This window comes from Perna viridis, chromosome 2, assembly GCF_037379345.1.
Source record: "Perna viridis isolate PV_CMFRI_1.1 ecotype Kerala chromosome 2, ASM3737934v1, whole genome shotgun sequence".
Taxonomy (NCBI): Eukaryota; Metazoa; Mollusca; class Bivalvia; order Mytilida; family Mytilidae; genus Perna; species Perna viridis.
The window spans coordinates 29,614,612-29,638,958 of record NC_142446.1 but is presented as its reverse complement, the minus strand read 5'-3'; the positions used below and the strand labels follow the sequence as shown (position 1 = coordinate 29,638,958).

Below are 24,347 nucleotides of genomic sequence, written 5' to 3'. Positions count from 1 at the left end.
GAATTGCGTATGTTTCAAAATGATGTGACGTCACAAACAATTTGTGTCAATGAGTAACTACATTAAGTATTTCTTCAGGCAACATAATATTCAAATGAAGTTTGATCGAATTCGTGGATTTGAAAAAAATAAAAGTTTGAACATTTTTACAAAGGTTTTGACGGTTATTTTTACCTCAATCTTTACGGTGTATGTTTCCCCTTAGAGACCCACCAATCCTTATAAGGGGATTGCTTTTATTATTGAATCTGTCAATCAATCAATGGCCGAGTTTCATAAGTAGTTCAGGTTGAAATTACGGCGTGGGTGGGGACTCAAGCCAGCGATGAATCACAACTTAAAAAAATATTAAATATAGACATGTAAATATTTAAGACGTCACCGGACACGTTCCGAGATGGTCGGAGAGTTCATTTGCTATAGTTGTTATCATTTTCCTCGGCCTTGAGTATATTACAAGTATTGTTATTATATTTAGTATATAGCGACTGAGTATCATAAAAGTACCCGTTGACAATTATAATTCCCCCCCAAAAAAGGTATGTTCTCCTATAAAGCAAGGCATATACACTTCAATACATATTTTACACATGTATACTAAAATTGGTCAAGGAATATGGGGTGAATTTCAGTAAACAACAACATTGAAACACCTTGAAAAAAAAGAAGCTTGGTTAATAAAAGTATAAAAAACTTGTTTAGTTGTGTTTAGACATGGAGAATAAGGTATGGGACTCACAAGGGGTGGGGGGGGGCTAATATAATATATCCCTCGCAAGAATTGTATTATTTTATAAATATCTCAAAAATATATATGTCATTTTAAACATGTGCTCTAGCTGCCTCTTAACTGAAAAAAAAGTTGTCGTGAATAAAATGAGATAACTGCACTTATCATCAACATACCTGTTTTTATTACAAAATGATTTTTATAATTTTATAATAATTATTTTTCAATAATATCCTTTTATGTTTAATATCTGTGTGTTACTAAAATCATTCAAATCATGTTAATCATATGTACATTTTGATTGATGTTTAATTGGTCAGCTCATTTTTGGGCGTCATATTTGACAATAAAGCATTTGTTGTTGTTGTTGTTGTAACCATTGTGTTTATGGGGAAATAAGCTAAAGATACATGTTGTTAATTTCAAAACTACTATAAGAGATTCGGTATATTTGATGTAATTTACTACTGAGATCTTATCGTCAAGTTCAAGATTAAAAGTTTAGCAAGTGTTAATAATATATTTAGCTTAGAAAGCGGGTGTCTTAATTTGCACTTTCTACATACTGTTAAGTACTGTAATGTATAACTATCATTGGCGGATCCAGGGGTGGGGCCTGGATGGGGCTATGGCCTTTTCAATTTTAAAAAATGAAAGCGTATTTTTGTGCTTAAATGAGTTTATCAAGGAATTATTGGAGGCTGGTGATCCCCACCCCAATTTGGTGATTCCCTGATGTCCATGGGCTGGGAGGGTCCACCGTGCACCCACCCCCCTACTCCTCAACTTCATGGTGATTTTTAGGTACCCTTATATCTCCCATTACCGATATATTTGTCGCCGAAGAATATTCTCGGATTCTTTTTCAGTATAAGCCTATATTTGTATCCCACTGGGTCAAAAAGCCAAGATATTCGTGACTCAACTGTTTGAGTGTCTAAGCCTTTCTGAGATAGCATGTGTAAACAAACTAAATATATGTAGGTACCATCGCGTAGCCCTGAAGTCCATGGGCTGGGAGGGTCCACCGTGCACCCACCCCCTACTCATCAACTTCATGGTGATTTTTAGGTACCCTTATATCTCCCATTACCGATATATTTGTCGCCGAAGAATATTCTCGGATTCTTTTTCAGTATAAGCCTATATTTGTATCCCACTGGGTCAAAAAGCCAAGATATTCGTGACTCAACTGTTTGAGTGTCTAAGCCTTTCTGAGATAGCATGTGTAAACAAACTAAATATATGTAGGTACCATCGCGTAGCCCAATGTCTCAGCTTTACAATGACACAAAGAAAACTGCGGTAACACTTAGGATTTTGCGACAAAATGAACAAAAATGTACCCTTACCCCGCCGAAAAATCGCTTAAATTGAAATATTTTTCCATGTCAAAACCCCTAGAGTATTTATGCTTCCGTAAAAATGGTTTATTTGGTATTTTCTGTTTAGTAATATCACAATCTATACTTCTGGGGTTCTTTTGATGAATTTTGGCGATTTTTGTAGACAGAATTTAACCCCCAAAAAGCGAAAAATGGGACTTTCAAGTTATTACTCAAGTAAAACGTCTAAAATTTGGCATCATTCAATAGATAATTTAATTTTCTACATAAATGAACCAAGAAATACTAATTTTATTTTCAAGAAAGGATTTTCAAAAAATGTTAAAAATATTACCCCTACCCCTATAAAACTGGTCTCTGTATCAAACATAATTCTCGTTTACAGCATACTGAAAATGTAGAACTCATATTTCAGGCATTCATAATTCAGATATGATGTACCAAACATATCTGATCAATTCAGGTGCTTAGATTTTCCTTTGAGGGTGACAATTACTATAAAATCGGAATAATGGGAATTTTCGGAATTTCAGAATTTCCTTCTATATCACACGTTATTGTCTTTTTTTTTTTCAGAATATCGTAGTTTAAAAAAGCTTTTGTGTGCATAATAGGTACATTAATATAGTGTCTTAGCTTCAAAATGAGCCCAGGTAATATATATATATGAACTTTTCCAAGTCAAGCTAGGTGGAAAATTGCTACCCCTGCCCATGAAAAAAATGCCTCAACATGAACTAAAATATTAAATTTTGGCATATTAACGGTGTACAATAGACATATTGGGTGGTATTGCTTTAATTATCGGTGTATTCAACATATCTCCTCATTTCAGTCGCGCATTTTTCAGTTTTAATGTGACAATAATGAGTTTTTCATAAAAAGGAGGATTTTCGGAATTTCATACTTTCTTCACCTACAATTGGCAATTTCTTTCAAATACCGTACTTCAAACAAGCTTTTGTATATTCAAATACACTTATATAGTGTCTTGGCTTTCTAATGAGCCCAAGTAATAAATATTTGAACTTTATAAGTCCAAATAGGTGAAAAACTGCCAACCATACCCATGAAAAAAGTACCTCAACATGAACCCAAATGTTAATTTTAGCATATAATCAATGTAAAAAAAAACAAGTTGGGTTTTAGTGTTTTAATTATCGATGAATTCAACATACCTGTTGATTCAGACGCGTTTTTTTTTCAGTTTCAATATGACGATAATAAGTTTTTCGTAAAAATGGGAATTTTCGGATTTTCATATGTTCTTCCATTTCAACAGTAATAGGCATTTTTTTTTTCAAGTAGCCTACTTCAAACAAGCTTTTGCATATACAAACATATCTATGTAGCATCTAAGCTTTCTAATGCGCCAAGGCAATGCATACTTTAAAGTATTCCAGCCCCGTGCAGGTCCGGGTGTTAAAAGAATAAGCCTGCAGCAGCGCCAAGCTTGTCGTAAAAGGCGACTAAATAGTGCTCAGAACCCTAGCCAGGGGCTAGGGCGATCTGCCCACAGAGCAACTGGGATGTGTGCCCCAGGTGGTGGAATGGGGTACCCCTGGCGTGTTACATGCTGGGGTTGTCAGGCTATAATACGGAAAACCTGACCGCAAACCATAGTGGTGCACCGTGTTGGGAAAGATGCCACGTTCCTCGCACGTGAGAGAACCCTACTGTGGTATTCTCCCGGAGTAGGAACCACAGGGCTCCGCCACAGGAGGCTGAATTGCCCGACCCTACCCAACTCTCCCTATTTCCAGTGGCAATCAAAATTTGTCGACCCCACTGTCCTTGTGTCCCATCCCTTTTTCATTTCATCATCATTTCATGTTCATTTTATCATCAATTTCACGTTCATCGTCTGAATATAGCTGAAATATTGCTTCTCGGACGTTAAATCCCAACAAACAAACAAACAAAGTATTCCAAGCCATATAGGCAAAAGAAAGATACCTCATTCATAGTTGCTTCTTGTAAACCTTAAATGTATAAATATAATGATAGCAAACAAAATCAAATCATGTTTAACCTGTGATATTTTAAACAAAAAATATACAATTGACGGGCTAAAATGCGTGATAATCTGTTTTATTCTTAAATTTCCCTTTTTGAAAATTTTGTCGTCTTCGGGACAATGAAAGCATATTTTGCTTGACAATGTGATTGATACAAGAAGATCTACATAATAAATACAAGACAGACATTGCGTACAGTTCGTGTATGCTATTGACGATCTTTTTTTCACACAGGGACACGTTTTAGTGGGTATAGGGTACCCTTCTTATGCTTTTAGAGCAATTCTCCACCTAACTTGACTTGGAAAAGTTCAAATATTTTTTACCTGGGCTCATTTTGAAGCTAAGACACTATATTAATATGCTGTATTAGCACACAAAAGCTTGTTTAAACCACGGTATTCTGAAAAAAAAAGGCAATATCGTGTGATGTAGAAGAAAATTCTAAAATTCCGAAAATTTCCATCTTTTCCGATTTTATAGTAATTGTCACCCTATATAGAAAATTAAATTATCTATTGAATGATGCCAAATTTGAGACGTTTTACTTGAGTCATAACTTGTAGAGTCGAATTTGTGTGACTTTTGACCGAAAAATCGAAAGTCCCATTTTTCGCATTTTTGGGGTTAAATTCTGACTACAAAAATCTCCAAAATTCATCAAAAGAACCCCAGAAGTATAGATTGTGATATTACTAAACAGAAAAAAAAAAACAAAAAAAAACAAATAAACCATTTTTACGGAAGCATAAATACTCTAGGGGTTTTGACATGGAGAAATATTCCAATTTAAGCAATTTTTCGGCGGCGTAAGGGTACATTTTTTCACTTTGTCGCAAAATCCTAAGTGTTACCGCAGTTTTCTTGGTATCATTGTAAAGTTTAGACATTGGGCTACATGATGGTGTATACATATATCAGTTACTTTGTTCGGTAGAACGAAGAAGTTCGTAGAATAAAAACAAAATTAAAAATTGGTTTTTGCCTCAACGAGGTATAAAAAGTAGCCAAAAAAAATACAAACATGCTTCAGTTTATTTTTTTGGCGACAAAAAGATTCGTAAATGGGAGGTATAAGGGTACCTAAAAATAATATTTTTGGTTGATGAGTGGGAGGGGTTCACCGGGGTTATCTCAGCCCACGTACTACTGGATCCGCCATTGACTATATGCTTTTCCTTTGCTTTTTGGTGGAATCAAAACGAAAGTAGTACGAATGTAGAAACTTTATATATCTTTTTCAGTTTTTCTTTTTTAGGTATGAAATCAAACTTTCTAATCTCACAGTGCTCCCGGTTTCCTGCTGTGTGTTTTGTTTTTGCCATATGAAAACAAAAACAAAACAAAATAATAAAAAAAACAGTGGTTGTGCGAAAGCGGCTTTGGAGTAAAATCATTTGGATTAAAAGAAATCTCATCTAATACAACGGATTGCAAGTTGTCTTCAATTTCGTGTTTCCTTTTGGGATCTGACTATTATTTTCTGAACTACCACATTGAACATTAACAATGTTATGGTCATTTTCCAACGGTTACGTTCCTGTCACCTCCCTTCACCAAGGGTTACGGTCCTGTCCACGCCTTTCAGGACCGTTACCATTGGCTAACGAAAATGTGTTACAATAAAAAGTTATGCCTTTGGTATAAATACAAAGTAATTTTAAATGTAACTACAATAGATATGGTATATATGTAAAAGAGACAACGATCCCATAGGAAAAATGTCAGCCCAAGGCCACCCATTGGTCTTCAATGAACGACGAGGAAACCCTCACACAACAGGAAAGGCTGCGGCTGACCCCAAAACATCATTATACACAGTCACAGCGAAAGAGTTGCCCCAATACACTCAAGTAATATAAAACATAAACTAAAGGTGAAAACGAAGCAAGAAATACGGAGGCTAGATATTCCTGACGGGACAGCACAAAAATGCGGCGGGGTAAAGTAATTTGGCGTGATCACAACCTCCCCCTTTAGAATCTGGCCACGGTGGAAAAATATTACACAATAAACACGCCTAAAATCAGTTTAAAAAGGTCTGGGTTCCCTGATACAACGGAAATAGAGAAGCTGAATATAAATTACACAAACTAAGGCTACTAGCAGTTAACTGACATGTCAGCTCCAGACCAGCTCAAACCTGCAAAAAGTTACGTCTTCATCGTATGTAAAATCAATTCCAATTCTTCCCAGGCGGGATTGAGAATCACATCATTAGTCATACCATAAGGACACAACCCATGTCATGCCGAAAACTGTTTAAATATATAGTGTGTTAATCAATTTTAATACCAAAAGAAATGCTATCCTTAACGATGTGACAACAAAATCATAATTATATCCTTTACGAATAAACCTATTCAACCTAGTTAACTTACTGGGTGAGTATCGAGCTTTCCGTGCTTTGTGTAGAATATTACCGTAAAACAAAGGGTGAGAGAAACCTGCACTTATTAATCTTTACAAATACATCTGCATTTGAGAGTGAGTTCCTTGTATCGGTTGAAAAAAAAATGTGAATGTTTTTACGACCTTGTGATATCGAAAACCTTGATTTAGTAATTTTATTTAATTCGTTTAATTTCTCGAAAGATTCCTTTCGTTAAAATCCGAAACACTGCTACAAATACGAGCAAATCGAACCAGTTGTAAGATGCAAACACCATATGATAGTGACAATGGGACGTCACCATCTCAAAACGGGTAGTTGACAATAGGGAATGAAAAATCATCATTTTTATCGTAAATTTGAGTATTAAGTCTACCATTATCGATATAAATGCTAAGATCAAGAAACGGACATTCTTTATTATCAATATTTGCTTTGTCCAAAGACAGTTCTACAAGATACATATCTTTACCATAAATATTGAAGTCATCTTGTTTAGAGCCAAAATATCGTCCAAATATCTAAAGATGTTATTAAATTTTTCTACTAACTGTTGTTTGGAAGGGTTTTTATTTATTCTAGCCATAAGCTGTGACTCGTAACAGTGCAGAAAGAGGACCGCAATAAGTAGTGCACAATTGGTCCCCATAGTATATCAAAAGAAGTCCAATAAACGTAGTTTTTATGTTTTTCGCTACAAAAAAAAAAACACAATCTTAAAACAAATATATTCACAACCCGATTTATCATATGACCATTTGGTAAGAATTTGTGAATTTTTGGTTTATGAGTTTAATATGAAGTGTAGTGTATGAAGTTGAAAAATCAAAAATATGGACGGATACGAAAGATCCGACATGGGCATGTAATTTATCAAGCACTTCAAGCGAGTTTTTAACACTCCAAAAATAGTTAATTCCACCAATGAGTTAAATAAAGATATATTTAGCTCCTCGATTTCACTTTTTTTTCATAAGCTTTGTTACAAAAATAATCAGATTAAACATATATATTCTATATTAGGTTTTGGGTTAAAGAGCTAAATAAAGATATTTTAAATAATATTAATAATAGCAGGGACTTTGTATTATACACTCCCTGATAATAATGATATGTTTATCATTGACATCATCATCATCATCATCATTATATTATTATTATTTTTTTTATTATTGATCATGCTCTGTTGTCATTTAATATAAAGGACGCGCAGGATACAGAAAATCGCTTGTCTACATAATTTGAAACTAGCCAGACTAATAGACAGTATTGTTACTCAGTGCGGTTGATTTTACATTTTCGCAAGCTGTCGCCAACATTGCTGCTCAAACAAAGGAGTTAAATATATCTAAATCCTCGCTCAAACTAATACTCGTTTTCTTTTAAAAATAATAATTTGTAATTTCATTTTATCTGTTTTTAATGATTATACTTACTAGTAATTGTGTTAAAATGTTCATAATTGTTTTATTTAAAAGTCAGGCCACAGGGACTTGCTCCCACTATAAAATATGCAGCCTCATTAGACTACTAGTGGGCTGCATATTTGTTAGTGGGAGCAAGCCCACCTGTGGTTTAATTTAATGATATATGTTTCGTACGTGATTTTTTCCAACACAAAAAATTAATTGCAAACAATTCAAACATTTAACCGACCAGCAGGTAAATATAAGTACTTGATTATCACATATCTTTCTTTTATTCTTCATAAATCACCGGAAGTGGTAAAACTCACGACGGTGTACGAGTTTGTGTACGGTTCTGTGATATGACAGCTAAGTCCCGAAAAAATGAGTTTTATTGCCTCTAAAATTCATTATAGAAGTGAAAGGAACTGCTTTATAAGTCCACCTAAAGAACTTACAATAACAAATACAGAATCTGATAGGGTACAATATATTAATCTTGCACAGTTCTACTTTCACTTTCACTTTCACATTGTAATTATATCTTGGTCTAAAGTTGGGGAGCAGAACTAACTTTAAAATAAGATGTTATTCTTTAACATCCTCTATTTTACTCTTATTTTCCTCCACTCCCCCAAAAATTCCTTGAAAAAATCACATTCCAACGGTCTAGTCATGGGCGTAGCTAGGCATGAAACAGTGTAGGCACATTTACGGTGAAGGGTCTGGGGGTCAAAAGCGAACCCCAGCAGGTTCTGGGCAGAGGCCTGATAGGGGTTCAGGGGCAAGCCCCCCCCCAAAAAAAAGTTGTTAACCCTCCTGTTTTTTTTTTGTGGGAGTCTTCAGTAATTTTACCTGTTGACATGCAAAAAAAGGTCTCCGGCGTGGAAGGTATTGATCTCCCACTTTCAAGATACCTCCCGTAAAAACCTCCCATAATTGAATTTATCAAATTGTTGTCAATTTTGTCTGCCATTTATGTTTATGTCAACTACCATGTGGGTTGCGAAAGCACCTTATCGTCAAAATGCTTGGAACAGCTGATCAACATACAAGTCTCTCTAGAATTATCATCATTCATATCGACAAATAGCATGATTTACAATTTCCAATGGGTAGTTAGGTCAAGATTTTACCAACTTTGTGGCTGAACACAACTTGCCATCCTTGTGGCTGATCATTTTACTGACTTTGTGGAACTGAAAAAAAAAAAAAAACATTCCCTGACAATAAAATTGCAGAGAAATTTTAAAGTTAAAGGACTAAATGCACCCAAATCATGAAGCATGTTATTGTACCAAGTCTTGAGGATACAAATGTACAGTGAATGAAAACTGTAAACACAAACCGTTCAGTATTTTATGTGATAAAACAATGGTAGTGGTTCCAAAGAGTTCTTTGCTACTCTTGTTCGCATTTTTAAAGATGGCAGCAGGTCCATCAAATCCAGATTCATTGACATGCCAGTGGTGAACATTGGAACAGGGCAAAATCTATTTTATGCCATACCAAGCATCACTTCTGTGAAAACATGTATAGTTCATTTGTACATATCATGTATTTATAGTTTTGAAAAAAATATGTTTTATTTAATTTATAACATAACAAAATATGTCGATAATGTTGTCATGCAAAATCTCCCGCAATTTTATGATGGTCTGCAGGAGATCTCCCACAATTAGGTTTGACTAGGTTAACAGGTATGATTTGCCTTCTAAGAGCTTGAAAAGGTGGCTACCGCCCCAATTGAAACCCAATCTCCGACAACATAAGAAAGTTTGCAGTTGATATTTTGCGGAGAAACTGATAATTCAGAGAGATATAGTTTCTCTTGGATTTTCAGTGCTTTGTTTATTATTTGTTTATTATTCGTTTTCAGACTGAACAGTTGCACTCTCAGTTATGTTGTCAGTTTTAGACATCTACATCTGACCCAGTGTCCTCACTTTCCACTTTGATTGAGTCATAACTCCCGTCTGGTCGAAATGACAGCAGCACTTGCTATGTGTATTAACTTGAGCGATAAACTTTATTAATGTTTAATATCACGTGATGACGTACCAGAAAGTAGAATCAAGGGAGCTAGACAAGATTCAAGCGAATGTTCCAATGATAAATACTAAATAGTCAGTGTTTTTTTGGAAAGCTCTGACATAATGTATAAATTGTGATATGAAGACTCCATACGCAGGTGCTGAAAGAATGTTGCTGCAGAAGGAAGGAAAGTTGACAATACGGCGATCTCTAAGTTTATGTTAAGACACAGTGTCTGTAGTAGCCTTTATATCAAGTTCTTTGGGGTAGATAAGATGTGTGTAATCCCTGCCGGAAACTTTGCGTCAGCCATACAGTGACAACTGAGATCTGGCCAACAATGTTCCTTTTTTTTTTTTTTTTTTAAATCAAATCATCATTAAGTAAGCTTCATAGGAGTGAAGGAATAGGTTAGTGAGTAGCGGGGCACAAATTGCCAACCATCTGTTGAAAAACATCCTCCACACTGGACAAATGTGTTGTCAATCAGAAATTCCAGATTTGGATTCATTTTTTTTTACAAAGTATAGAGACTCTCTACCATGTACTACATATTTGTATTTAGGTGTTTTTGGAGTAACAAAGGTGTAGAACATTTATGAGTTGGTATTTCAACTGAGTATAGGGAATAATAGTATAAAGGGTTGAAAAATCATAGATAATCATTCATTTATTCAAACTGGAATATTGTTGTCAATTGTAACGAACATGACAGATATGGCTTGTATATGCAAGGGGTGTATATAATTGCAATATTAAGACCCTGTTATATATGTTGGTCCTGATTATTTATCTCTCTCTTCCACATTAAAAAGGAGAAAGTTCAGTAAGGACTTCTTTTGGCCTCATAATTTGGGCAGTTTTGAAAATATGATTAAAGCTGAATTCTAGATAGTAATAGAATAGTAAAATGGTTGCAAATACTGAATATAAGATGTTTTTGACAAGGTTTATGATGTTATTCCAGAAATAACAGTATGCATTTATGTAACTTTTGCAAAAACCTTTAAATTTTAACATTTCTACAATTTTTAAGATGGTTTCTGTGTGGAACAGAAGTGGCCACACATCTTTTTACTCAAGATATTTTTACATGATTTGTAACTGGCGATTATACACAAAATATATGAAGTGTGAGATTCAACACGAATGTAACCATTGTTAAAAGAGTGCAAAACTGCACAAAATTAGGTTTTTTTCCAGCTTTTTTAACAGATTTTCCCAATCTCAGCCATGTTTGAAGGGCATATATGACCATATGTGTTCGAATTATTACCATAAATCAATCAAATTAACTGTGAAACACATCAAAGCTTGAGAAACAACATAAAATTTTCTTCATGTAGACTTTGTTTTTGAGGCCAAATTTTGCTCTTACTGAACCAAATTCTTTGTGAAAATTATGTGTAGGCACGTGCTTACAGTGCCTAATGGCAGCTACACCCCTGCTATTGAAACTGGTCCTTTTCTTAAAGGCACTGAATGAAGTAACTCGCAGAGTATCAATAAGAAAAATAATAATTGTTTCTTAAGAGGCTAATGGAGACTAATATTCGGACTGGTTACCAATTGTGGACATGTTTTAATCAAATAATAGTTACTTTTCTTATTTTTACTTGACATTGTATATACTAATACTATTATGTATATATTTGTTATTCTTCATTTATTTATTTATATTGAATATTATGAATGTCGGTGTGAATAATTATGTTCAGTGTGAATATTATGTGTATTGTGTTATATATTTTTTTTTTGTTTTGATGCGTAATGTTATTTATTATGTATTGTTTTACTGTCATGAAATGCTTCTTATTCCCGATGTATCATTCAAATTTCCTATTAATATGGTATGGAGGGGTAGATTGAAAAGGACAGAGACCACAGTAATTGGCTTGCCATACAGGAAGAAGGGTATACTACCCTTTTTTTAAAAGACTGCTAAAGGAAAAAGAAAAGAGTAGGTTTTATTTAAGGCATTCTGTTATGTGGGTGTTTTTTTCCATGCTTTGTATACATTCGTACGTCCATTGCTTTTTGAGTTGGTCTAAGGTTTCAATCTTGGCTGCCTTGTATTTTTTCCCTACAATTGTGACTTTGAAAAAATGATATAATAAAACAAAACAAATTTGAAAGCGTAATCAAGGGAACCAAGGTTATAGCGGTAATCAAAAGAATGTAATCCAGGGACAAAGACCAGACATGGAAAACAGACATACACAACAAAGAACATAAAGTAACTAAAAACAAATGAGCAACTCGGACTCCACTAAAAACTGGGAGCATGGACCAGGTGCACAGGTAGGGTAAGCGTCCTCTGCTTTTCTAGAAACACCCGCCGAGTTGCTCATAAAATGTCAAGTCTGGGGTAGACAAACAAGGAAAGGAAAACTATGACCCGTTGAATAAATCAGTTTTCATGGTGCAGATGGATACACCATAACGATCCACGAGTTCATGATGACGACCATAAAAATTCTGTAGTGATGACTTCAATCTTGTAGCAACATAACCCTGTTCCAGAAGCCTATTTGTTAGAGTTCTAGCACGATACAAAAAGTCTGCGTAGTTTTCGTAGTTTCGTAGCAGCCAAGATTGAAACCTTAAACCAACTCAAAAAGGAATGGACGTACAAATGTATACAAAGCATGGTAAAAAACACCCACATAACAGAATGCCTTAAAAAATGATATAATAAAACAAAACAAAGTTTTAAAACAAAAACTTCATATTCTTTTTTAACAACTGTACAAGTGAACATCTCAGCATAATGTTCACTTAATGCAGTTTTTTATTATGATTTCAACAATGTTAAGTTTGTTACTATCAACAGATGCAAGTATTCTGTTAGTGCTTGATAGGACGTTGATCGTTCTCCCTGAAAATTTTTGGCTGGTCGAGAGTCTCCCAACCAATATACTGGACGAAAATATAAACATCAAACGTATCAAAAAGTATTTTAACCAGAAAGCTTGGCAAAAATTAAAGAAGAATATATCATTTAGCAAGTGGAAGCTGAATGGAGTAGTTTAGTGTGTGACAAGGATGTCAACTCCGGTTCTTCAATTGTTTGGGATGGATGTTTAGAATGGTATCATCTTCAATGTGCTGGACTAAAATTCACCAAAATCAACCTATTGAATATGCCAAAAATGCAACCAAAATTAGCTTTATTTATGAACAGAACACTTTCTATTTGTGTGTTTATTTTTACTATATCCATGATGTTTATTTTCAATAAATTAGTCTTTCGCTTATGCAGTCTTAAAATACAAAACATTTTCCAGTAATAATAATGCCAAGTAACAATGAGGAAATCAATTATTGTTGCTTCAAATTAATCAGGTTCGCAACTGGCAATTCATTCAGGTAATTAGTCTCCATTAGCCTCCCAAGCAACAAGTAACTTATTGTTACTTTTCCAGGTAAATCCGAGTAACCGTAGTCAGTTTGTTACTTTTTCAGGTAAATCCGAGTAACGGCAGTCAGTTTGTTACTTAAATGTAGTCTGTCATGCAATACAGTTAATTAAGTGTTAACTTAGTGAGCATAGGTTAAACATACACATGTACTTCTAAATTAACGCATTAGGACTTTATCATTGAAGAGATATATCTTGTGTTACATGTATGTCTCCTTGTAAACATTTATTAAGAAGTTCACTTGATACAGTAATACCATATACATTGTAATTACTGAACTTGAACTAATCGGAAATAGTAACTTTAACGAAAAAATTGTCATGAGAAGGCTTGATTTCAAGGGATGGATGGGATGGAAATACAGTAGCATTTATTCTTTCTATAGATAACACTTAACTGCAATAAATTTTAGAAAAAACTGATGTTTAACTCCACTGACACATTCAATGACATGAACATTTCAGGAGTAAAATCCAAAAGAATTTCCATTGTCTATTGAATACTTGGATTTTATGAAATAAGTTATATGTCACAACATTTGGCGCAAGTCAATTTTTAGAATCTATTGATACATGTTTTTAAAATTACATATAAAAAAAAAATGAATAATTTCATGGATGTAATGTTAGGTTTGATTATAATGATGGACCTCGGCAGTTCATTGACTTCAGAGAGGATGTTAAATTTTGAAGAAAAAAAAATAAACAACACTAAACATAAAGACTTGTAAATGAGACAAATAATTCCAATTCTATTGCCATCACAATGTGTCCGTTGATGTTGTTGTCAGTCCTTGTTATCCGTTCACTTTATCAACAATCTGCTCTGAAACTATTTGACAAAATGTAACCAAACTTTGCATGAATGTTTCTTAGGGTATTTTTAACAATCAGTTTATGGGGATTTGTTATCTGGTAAAAAACATGGCAGCAATTACCAAAAATAGACCATAGGAATCAAATTGCAGAATTTTAAAAATAACTCAATAAGAGTCGGGTTAAGCTAAAATCTGGTTGGGTAAAATTGTTCAATACCATGGGATGGACTTACTCCAAAATTTTCAGAAAGATCCATTGATGAATGAATAAGTTATTGGTCCTGAAATGGATTTTTTCCCTGAATTTTACATTTCCAACTTTGAAAATCTTCTCGTCTGAAATTACTTGATGGATTGAAACAAAACTTAGCAATAATGTTATGTAGAATATCTTTAACAAATTGTTGATTGGGATTTTTGATCTTGCGAAAAACATGGTCACTGTTGCTAAAAAATAGACCATAGTGGTCAAAGTGATGAGTTTTGCACATAACTCAAAAGCAGTTGGATTTAGCTAAAATCTGGCAGGGAGTAAAATTGTTCTGCATGAGGAGCTGGAACCATGCTGAAATTTTAAGAAAGTCTTGTGGAGGAATGAATAAGTTACAAGTCCTGAAATGGATTTTTTTTTACTCAATTTTTCATTTCCAACTTCTCCTCTGAAACAAGTGGATGGATTGAAACCAAACTTAGCATAAAATGTAATGTACAACATCTTTAACAATCTGCCATATGTGTGGGGGTTTTTGATCTTGCAAAAAACATGGCTGTTGTTACTAAAGATAGACCACTGGGGTCAAAATGCAGAATTATGCGAATAACTCAAAAACAGTAGGGTTTAGCTGAAATCTGGCAGGGTGGTAATGGTAAACTTGTTCAGCATGATGAGTTGGATCTATGCCAAAATTTTCAGAGAGATCCGTAGACAGATGAACAAGTAGTGGGTCCTGAAATGGGTTTTTACCCGAATTTTACATTTCCAATTTTGAAAATCATCTCCTCTGAAACTACTAGTATGATGGGCTGTAACCAAACATGGCATGAATGTTTGATAGGATATCCTTAACAAATTGTGTGAGGAGATTTTTGATCTTGTTACCATTACTAAAAATTAGGGATTTGTTGAAATAGTTTGGAAACAAATGGATTTAGCAAAGTTTTCATAGATAAAATTGATCAACATGGTGAGAAGGACCTATGCCAAAATTTTCATGAAGATCTGTTGATTGATGTTGCGCTTGAAGAGTCCAAAATTGACTATGAGAGATTTATTTTATAATATGAAAACCTGGTGGAAAACTAAGTAAGGTCTAGAGTCCAGCTTTAGAAAGCTTAAAAGACTATTTTTGATAAGGTGAGCAATTCAGGCTCTCTAGAGCCTCTAGTTATTATTTAAATTCTATTCTCATTTTTACAGTTACAGGTATATCAAATAGATTATAATGGAATCCAGCAGGCTTATTTTAGCAGTAATGGGCATACAGGACTGAAGGAGGAATTAGTACTAATTAATGGTGTTTATGCTAGTAAGCTTGGATTAGATGAAAATGAGGTTTGTAGTCTGACATTTTATTAGCTCGTCAGGCCTAAAGGCCATGTGAGCTATTGTCATCACGCTATAACCTTGGTTCCCTTGATTATTCTTTTCACCCCTCATCCGTCATATTATGTTGTTGTCTGTCATAGTCTGTTGTCTTCTGTTGTTGTTAGCTTTTTTCCAACATCTGAAACTGCTTGACCAGTTGGAACGAATCTTGGCATAATTTTTCCTTAGGGTATCCTGCACAAACTGATCGATTGAAATTTTTGAAATGTTTAAAAACATGGCTGTTGTTGCTAAAAATAGAACATAGGGGTCAAAATACAGTTTTTTTGCAAATAACTCAAAAACAGTTAAATTTAGCAAAATTTTGACTGGGTAATAATGTTCACTACAGAAGATGGATCTATGCTGAAATTTTCAAAATGATTTGTCACCTGATGTAGGAGTTGAGGCCCCTGAAAAAGATTTTTTTTTTTTTTCACATGAATCTTCTTCTCTGAAACCATGCATTCAAATTTAATTAAAAGTTGGCATAATTGTTCCAGAGGATATCCTGCACTAACTGATTGCTTTAAATTTTTTATCGGTTGAAAAACATTGCCGTCATTACTTAAAATAGAACATAGGGGTCAAAATGCTTTTTTTGCTTTTTTTTTATTTAAGATAAACATGACTGGCAAAATTAGGCGACCATTTTCAAAACTACTGCCAATTTGTGGCCATTTTACAAGTTGATTTGATTTCAGTGGTTTTTGGTTTCTTCAGGAAACATGGTATTCAAATGTTGATTATGAAAATTTGCTCTAGGTGACTATTTTCAAAATGGCTGCCATTTTCCCGCTAATTTGTACACTTGCTTTGATTCCAATGGTATTTGGTTTATATTTTGACAAGGAGAATGAATTAATATTTAATTTAAATGACAAATCTTTTTCTCTCAATATCCAATATCACTTAGCTAAATTATAGTACTGGACATAAAAGCACTAAATAGACATTTGAAAGAGTAATCAAAGATTCTAGCAAAAATCAAAAGAATGTAATCCAGGGACAAAGACCAGTCATAGAAAAGAGACACATACAACAAAGAACATAAAATAACCAAAATAATACATACAAAGTAACAAAAGTAAATAAGCAACTCGGACTCCACTAAAAAACTGGGAGCATGGACCAGGTGCACCAGTAGGGTAAGCACCCTCTGCTTTTCTAGAAACACTTGCCGAGTTGCTCATAAAAAGTCAAGTCCGAGGTAGATGAAAGAGGAAAGGAAAACTATGATACATTGAACAAATCAGTTTTCATGGCGCAGATTGATACACCGTAACAGTCCGCCAGTTCATGATTACGACCATAAAATTTCTGTAGTGATGACTTCAATCTTGTAGCAACATAATCCTGTTCCAGAAGCCAAATAGGAAGAAGTCTAGTTTGATAGAAAAAGTCTTTGTAGTTATGGCAAGCTCTGGCATAATGTATAAGTTGTGGTATGAAAACTCCATATGCAGGTGCTGAAGGGATGTTGCCAAAGATGAAAGGGAAGTTGACAATTTGGAATGAAAAGTCATTGCTTTTTTCATATAGTTTTGTCAATAGTTTTTTTTTTACCATCGATCTCTAAGTGAAGGTCAAGATATGAGACTGACTTCACAGTGTATGTAGTATCCTTTATCTCAAGTTCTTTGGGGTAGATGAGATGTATAAAATCCATGAAACTAGGATTTTTTAACATTAGTATATCATCTATATAGCAGAAACTGAGATTAAAGGATCTAGCTAAACTTTGTTCCTTCTTTTGAATCAGATCAGCTATAAAGTCAGCCTTGTAACAGTGAAAGAATAGGTCAGTAAGTAGAGGAGCACAAATTAGGAATGTCGGCCGTTTGTTGAAAAAACATGTCCACCACACTGGACAAATATGTTGTAGATAAAAAATTCCAGCATTTTGAAAACGTCTTTGACATTGTGTATTTCCTATTATGCATTTCCATCAGAATAATATTTTGGTTTCCATGATCTAAGGCATTGTCATTTGTCGACCAAGGATGCCATAATATGGAATAAATTTCTAACTCGAGTATCATTAAACTTCCTGTTTGAGGACTTTTTTTTTATCATACCAAGGTACACATGATCTCTGGGGAGGGAGCAGGGGTATCTTTTATAGAGCTTTGCTTCCAGTTTTTTTTAGTATTTCTCAATATATACCTGTACATTTACAGTAGAATTCCTCCTTAATTATGCAGACCTATTCTGTAAAACTTTATAGTAACTTGAAGATTTTTTTATTTACGTATTTCAGGTTATTATTAGAAAAGTGTCAAGCATCCCATACTCTCAGAAAATTCATATTGAGCCTCAGTCTGTTGATGATTGGGAAATTTTGGTGAGTATTATTAATATCTTGATACTGTAATTGTAAATGAGTAGATTGTCATAGATATATATTATTGCAAAAATACAACTGAGTTGTAACTTACCACATTAAATTTTCTTTGTGCTTTGTATTAAAAAAATAATACTGCATTAGGTTTTAAGTAGCAGTCTTTATAAAAATCAGACAGGAGGTGACTCGTTTATATCAAAACCCATCAAAGTCACTTTTATTTCCTGTTCAGAAAAAGTTACTGATCACATAGTTATTCTTAGTTTTAATATGCCTGTCTTTTCAGATGGGATGTATTATAGTATACCGGTGTCCATCTATCATTCACATTTTGCACAATAACTCAAAAACTTTGGCAAATTGTTTCTTTGATAGTAATAAGATTCCAATTTTTCATTTATAAGTTATTTGTTGAAAAATGGGGGAGATTTTCTGTTCTCGGACTACAACTCAAAAACTTGTGTGCCCTAATTTCAATAGAACTTTTCATATTGAAGAAAGCTCCCATTTATTTTTTTGAATTTGTGATTTGACCATTTAGAGTTATGGGACTTTATTCATGTATTTTTTCAGTTTTCAGTAGCTATTGCAAGTAGTCTGTTTTCATGAAACTTAAGTGAATTGTTTCCTTTGATTGGCAAGAGCTCCTTTTCACTTTTTATAAATCTCAGGTTTTTCATTGTTCATTTCTATTAGTGTAAGCTCCTTTTTGATTTTTATTTCTGGAATCTGTAGATCCTTCTGTTTATGTTATCTTTTTAAAGGCTTATTACATATTTAAGTTATTTGACCATATTTATTCTGGGGAAAACATTGTCCCATTTCATACATTTAATCACAATCAAAATTTAGAGCTGTATCAAGCTTGAATTTTGTGTCCGTATTTGCCCCATCTATTCAGGGTTTGACCTCTGCTTGTGTATCTAGCTGTGCTCCAAGAAGTGTTTTATTCATTTATAATGATTGTACATAAAATTTGCACTTTGCAAGAGTTATCTTTCTTGATTTGGTTGATTTGACTGGGAGATGAATGTATAATTTTCTTAAAAATACAGATCTGAATACAGAAAGGATAATCATTTTGTAAAAATATTATACTTCATATTAAATTCTAGAATTTTGATTGGATAAAACAATAAGTGGTATTCCAGTATACCACCCGCTCCGACCAGAAATGTGTCTTGACCTTACCGTTGCGCAGTTTGGTATTACTGTACATTTTACTAATTTCCCCCCAAAACAAAAACACCAGACGATAATTTTGCAGAGGAAAAAAAAACACTTCACAATGAGAAATATTACGTCAATGGATCTTTTGATATTTGTTTATCAATAGAAGGGTGGTATACTGGTTAAAAAGATATTCAGTATAATATAACACATACTGCCTGCAGTTGAGGGTGGTATACTTGATCACCACACTCAGGAAAGAATATCGTCATCGACTACGTCTAGGGCGATATTCTTCCTTCGTGTCGTAATCCGGTATACCACCCTCAGTTGCAGGCAGTATGTGTATAATATAGCATACGGAGACCAATAAAGCATTGTTTGTTCAGTTGTGTTTTTCTATACCATAAATCACTGCTACCGTTGTCAGTGTCTGAATTTTATATGGACAGATAATTAAGTACAGATTTATATACCTATCAGGCAGGTCCAATAGTAAATGTGATAAATCTATTTTTTGCATTAAGTACACCTCACAATTAGTCCTTTCTTTATCAGTAGTGCAGATGTAGGGTATATCAATAAAGATATCAATCAATTTTCAATTTACTGAAAAAAAATGCACCCTTTATTTAATTAATAACAAATGAAAAAATATCTCCATCATTATGCCCCCACTCATTACGGTTGGGGCTGGGACTATATTGCAACCTTCTGTCTGTTACACTTTCTGTTACAATGTCTCAGCTTCTTTTGGAAGAAATGCTTAGATATTTGGTAAACTGCTTGTGCATGATAACATGTACCCTGTTCTGCCTTTTCAGGTTTATTGCTTTTCTTCTTCCTGTTTACCTTACAACTTAGTAATTTTTTAGGTGATGTGTATTGGAAAATTTTGTAATAGATTTCTCATATTCTATAGCAGGGAATGCTTAGATATTTGGTGTATTGCTTTTGCATGATGACTTGTACATTGCCTCCCCTTTCCAGGTTCCTCGCTTATCTTTTTCCTGTTTACCCTTAATGGCTGTGTTGAGGTGTTCTTAATCTTGTTGTGATGAAGCAACTTGATACCATGATTGATAATGACCATTGATTTCATGTGAACTGAACAATGGTGTTTAAATATTGACAAAATGAATTAAAATATCAAACTCCAAAACTTTGGTGAAAGATTTTACACACATACGCTCAAGTTAACATGCACTACACTTTCATGTATGCTCAATGTGACTTGTAAGTTTACATGACACTTTACTTACTTGTATGCTCAGTGTAATTTGTAAGTTTACATAGCACTCTACTTACATGTACTATGTAGGCTCAGTGTGACTTGTAATTTCACATGGCACTACACTTTCATGTATGCTCATTGTGACTTGTAAGTTCACATGGCTATATACTTAGGCTCAGTGTGACTTGTAAGTTTACATGGCACTACACTTGCATGTAGGCTCAGTGTGACTTGTAAGTTCACATGGCTATATACTTAGGCTCAGTGTGACTTGTAAGTTTACATGGCACTACACTTTCATGTATGCTCATTGTGACTTGTAAGTTCACATGGCTATATACTTAGGCTCAGTGTGACTTGTAAGTTTACATGGCACTACACTTACATGTATCCTCAGTGTGACACTCAGTTTACATGTTTTGTAAGCCCCCCCCCACTCTTTTGGAGTTCAGTTGTTGAAAACATATGTGTATGAAAAATTAAAATGTAGCCTAAATTAATTTGGTTACTTCCTCAGTTTTGTGTCAAACGACAACCCTTATTTTTGTATGTACTGTTTCATTTACAGGTGGATATATTTTCTGTGATAATGATTGATTACAGATTTGACATAATATTTTACAGGAGAGGCATTCAGAGTTTGTAGAGTCACATTTGATGGACCAGATAAGAGTGGTATGGAAGGATCAAATCTTTCCTTTCTGGGTTGATTCTACTGTTTTGTTTTTAAAAATCAGTAAGTACCTCTATTTGTATTCATCAATATTTTAAGGTTTCTCTATTTTCTATGAACATGTAGGTAAACATTAAAATATTGAATAATCTGAATGAATATACCTGGTACATATATTTTATTTAAGAACAGAATGTCTCATGCTTAATGTTTTATTTGCATGTAAAAGCGTTGAACGTTGCACTTTATGTTCAAAATGTTTGAAAGGCCAACACTTCTACATGCCAGTAAAACATGAAAAAGTGAGGCATTCAATTCATATAATAATGTTTCATGTGTTTCTCATATTCTTTTTCTATTACATGTATATAGAAGATATACATAAATAGTAGGCAATACACATTGATCAATAAAAGTACATGGTGTAGTCCACTTCATTGTGGGTGTGCCATGTATAAATATAAATAATATGTGACATACCTCCTTCATTAAAGTGGTACTTAAAAAGTAATTTTATACAGTTTTTGTACCCCACTCAATTACCTTGTTTGTTCATTTGTTCATTCAAGTACAGATTTGGTTTCATTTTTATTTCATTTGCCCTATAAGAGTAGTTTTTTTCCATTTTGTTTTATTTTTACTACGATTAATGCATTTAATGTCATATTTTATCATTATCTTCATGTCATTCTATTAGAATAACAGAAAATTGCATAATGTTAGAAAAAAAAATAGAACCACAGGGTGAAACTACCAAGGGCAAAGAGGTAAATATAGGCAAATGACTGGATACTAAGCATGAACACACTTTTGAATTTAAAGTAAGACAATGTTAATCTAATCATCTATACACATGTTACAAAACACTCTCCTCTAAATTTACTTGTATTAGACTCTTTACATTATTTAGATTTGTTGATAATCTTTTAGGTTCTATTGAACCCACCAGTAACTGTGTGATATTAAATGATGACACAGAAGTAATAATATCACCTAAGATAAGAAAAAGTTCACAAGGCATGAATATTAACTACACAAGACAAAATCAAGAGACATCCAGAGGAAAAGAGAGAAGTATTTCACCAATAGTTAAACAAAGGACTACATCACTACAATCTAGACCAACTAACATTGGAGTCCCTATTAACAGTACTTTATCTAATGATATAAAACCTAAAAAACGTTCCAGCTGGAACCCATTTAAAATTGTATCTGGATTTATAGCGGCAACAAATCTTTCTTCTATTGAAAATCAGTCACAGTTTTATGTGCCAGGATCACCAGTTGACAATTTTCATGATGGTGCAGATAGGAGTCCATCAGTTTCTCCTGAACGGGAATTTACACGTTCTCAAAGAAGTATTCATGGACTGAACTTCAAATTCAGAGTACAATCTTTGAAAGTACATTTTAATTCAGATGAATGTGAACTTGATGGCCTATCAGAAGATGACATATTTTCTAAAAGCTACCTTAAACAGCCAAATATTGTGTTTGTAAATAGTGAAGACATTCAAGAACAGATAAGTAATGCTTATGTAGAAGTTCCAGATGTTTTCTTAGCAAAATTAACAAGACTTTCCTCACCTAAAGATATCTATGCCAGAGCTGAAGAGGCATTAGCCAATCAAAAAAAGGAAAAAGCAGATAAACTGGAATCATCATCAGATTCTACATCCTTAAAAACAAGCAAAAATGATAAAAAAGAAAAACAGTTGAACTGTATTGTTAGAGTTGTAATTCTTACCAAGAAAGGTTTACATTCTCATCCAAAGTTTATCAGTATGATAGAGCATGTTTTAGATGAGCAGCCATGTTTAAGAGGTCATGTGATAGTCCCAGATCTATTGAGAAGATTGATGAATTTAGATGTAACTCGCAGTGTATGGTTAAAATGTGTTGATGTTCAATCTTATCCAGCCTTGGCCTTTGACCTTCAACCTGTTACAAGTGTGGTTTGTATGTTATATATTTGCTCAAATCAAATGATAAATAACTAAATAACTTCTTAATCAAGAAAATTGGGCACGTCCTTTTTTTTTGCTATTTTTAAAACTAATCTTCTTGCAGTTTTGTATTCATGAGCACTGGTCAAATAATAGTATAAATTTCTGTGATGAAAAGTGTTTTTGCAACAGTTCTTTTTTCATTAAAGATCTTGCAATGATTAAACTGCCTTATATACTGGTAGTAGTTCTAATTTTCAGGCTTAACTTGCAGTATTAACAATAAAATCATATGAACAAAACAGACATGTTTTGTTCTTTCCAGCAACATGGGTAAATACTAATTGATTTAGTTATAACTTTCATTAATATGCAGTGATTTTTATGATACAAATGTTATTGTTTGCTATACATGTGTAATATTGGAACAACCAATGTGAATATTTCAGCCAAAGAATTTCGGGAATTACCATGTTCAGGAGGCATTTAAGAAGTGGGTGAGGGAGATTTGCTGTCAGGATGTACCTTTTGTGATGTTTCCTGGAGTTATGATTAAAGTACATTTATTTAATGGTAATTTGTCTTATCTAATAACAACTCATTTTTATATAGTTGTGGAAAAAAAATACAGTTGTTTTACAGTTTGGCACTGTAGTACATGGTCTGGTAAATGTCCACACTTGGATTTCATTTAATATCTTGAATGTTAGTTGATGAAAACTTTATAGCAAGGTTTCATACCCTTAAAGAAAGATTTGGAGGATTATGGCCACAACAGCTTAGGAATTTAAGGCATAAAGACAAGCATTTCATAAAATCTAACTAAAGTGTACATGTATGTAATGCTTAGAGGTCAGACAAGGTTTGACTTTAGAGGTTATAACCTGAACCATTCAGGAATCCAAGTCTGAAAAGGGTAACAAAAAGATTTGTTTCTAGTTTCCATACAGTAGCTTGAGTAAAAATGTATTGGACCTTTTTAAAATCATACTACAAGAGTCCTACCTTAAAAGAGTGGTTTTGATAGCAGGGCAGATTTAAAGGGCAATAGACCTTTTCTTGTAGGAATTTGTGGCCAGAATAGGAAGGATTTGATTGCTTTTTGGGGTTATGACCTTTTCAGGAATCAGGAACTTTTTAGGAATCAGGGCAAAAAAAGCCTAGTAGCAAGTCCTTTACAAAGCACAACTAGGTATGTAACTTCTATCTAAATGTATGAATCTCTATGAC

The 24,347-nt window shown here is 33.7% G+C and overlaps 1 protein-coding gene across 1 annotated transcript in view; it reads left to right on the top strand.

Annotated features, from left to right (window-relative positions):
* The first annotated feature begins 8,205 nt into the window (after positions 1 to 8,205).
* LOC148624543 (peroxisomal ATPase PEX1-like) overlaps positions 8,206 to 24,347 on the top strand; it is a 42,599-nt gene continuing 26,457 nt past the window's right edge. The window contains exons 1-6 of the mRNA XM_088567209.1: positions 8,206 to 8,375; positions 15,583 to 15,717; positions 18,011 to 18,094; positions 21,123 to 21,234; positions 22,102 to 23,126; positions 23,567 to 23,690. Of these exons, the coding sequence (XP_088423335.1) occupies positions 8,277 to 8,375; positions 15,583 to 15,717; positions 18,011 to 18,094; positions 21,123 to 21,234; positions 22,102 to 23,126; positions 23,567 to 23,690 (1,579 nt within the window). The 5' untranslated portion in view covers positions 8,206 to 8,276. The remainder of the gene's footprint in view (positions 8,376 to 15,582; positions 15,718 to 18,010; positions 18,095 to 21,122; positions 21,235 to 22,101; positions 23,127 to 23,566; positions 23,691 to 24,347) is intronic.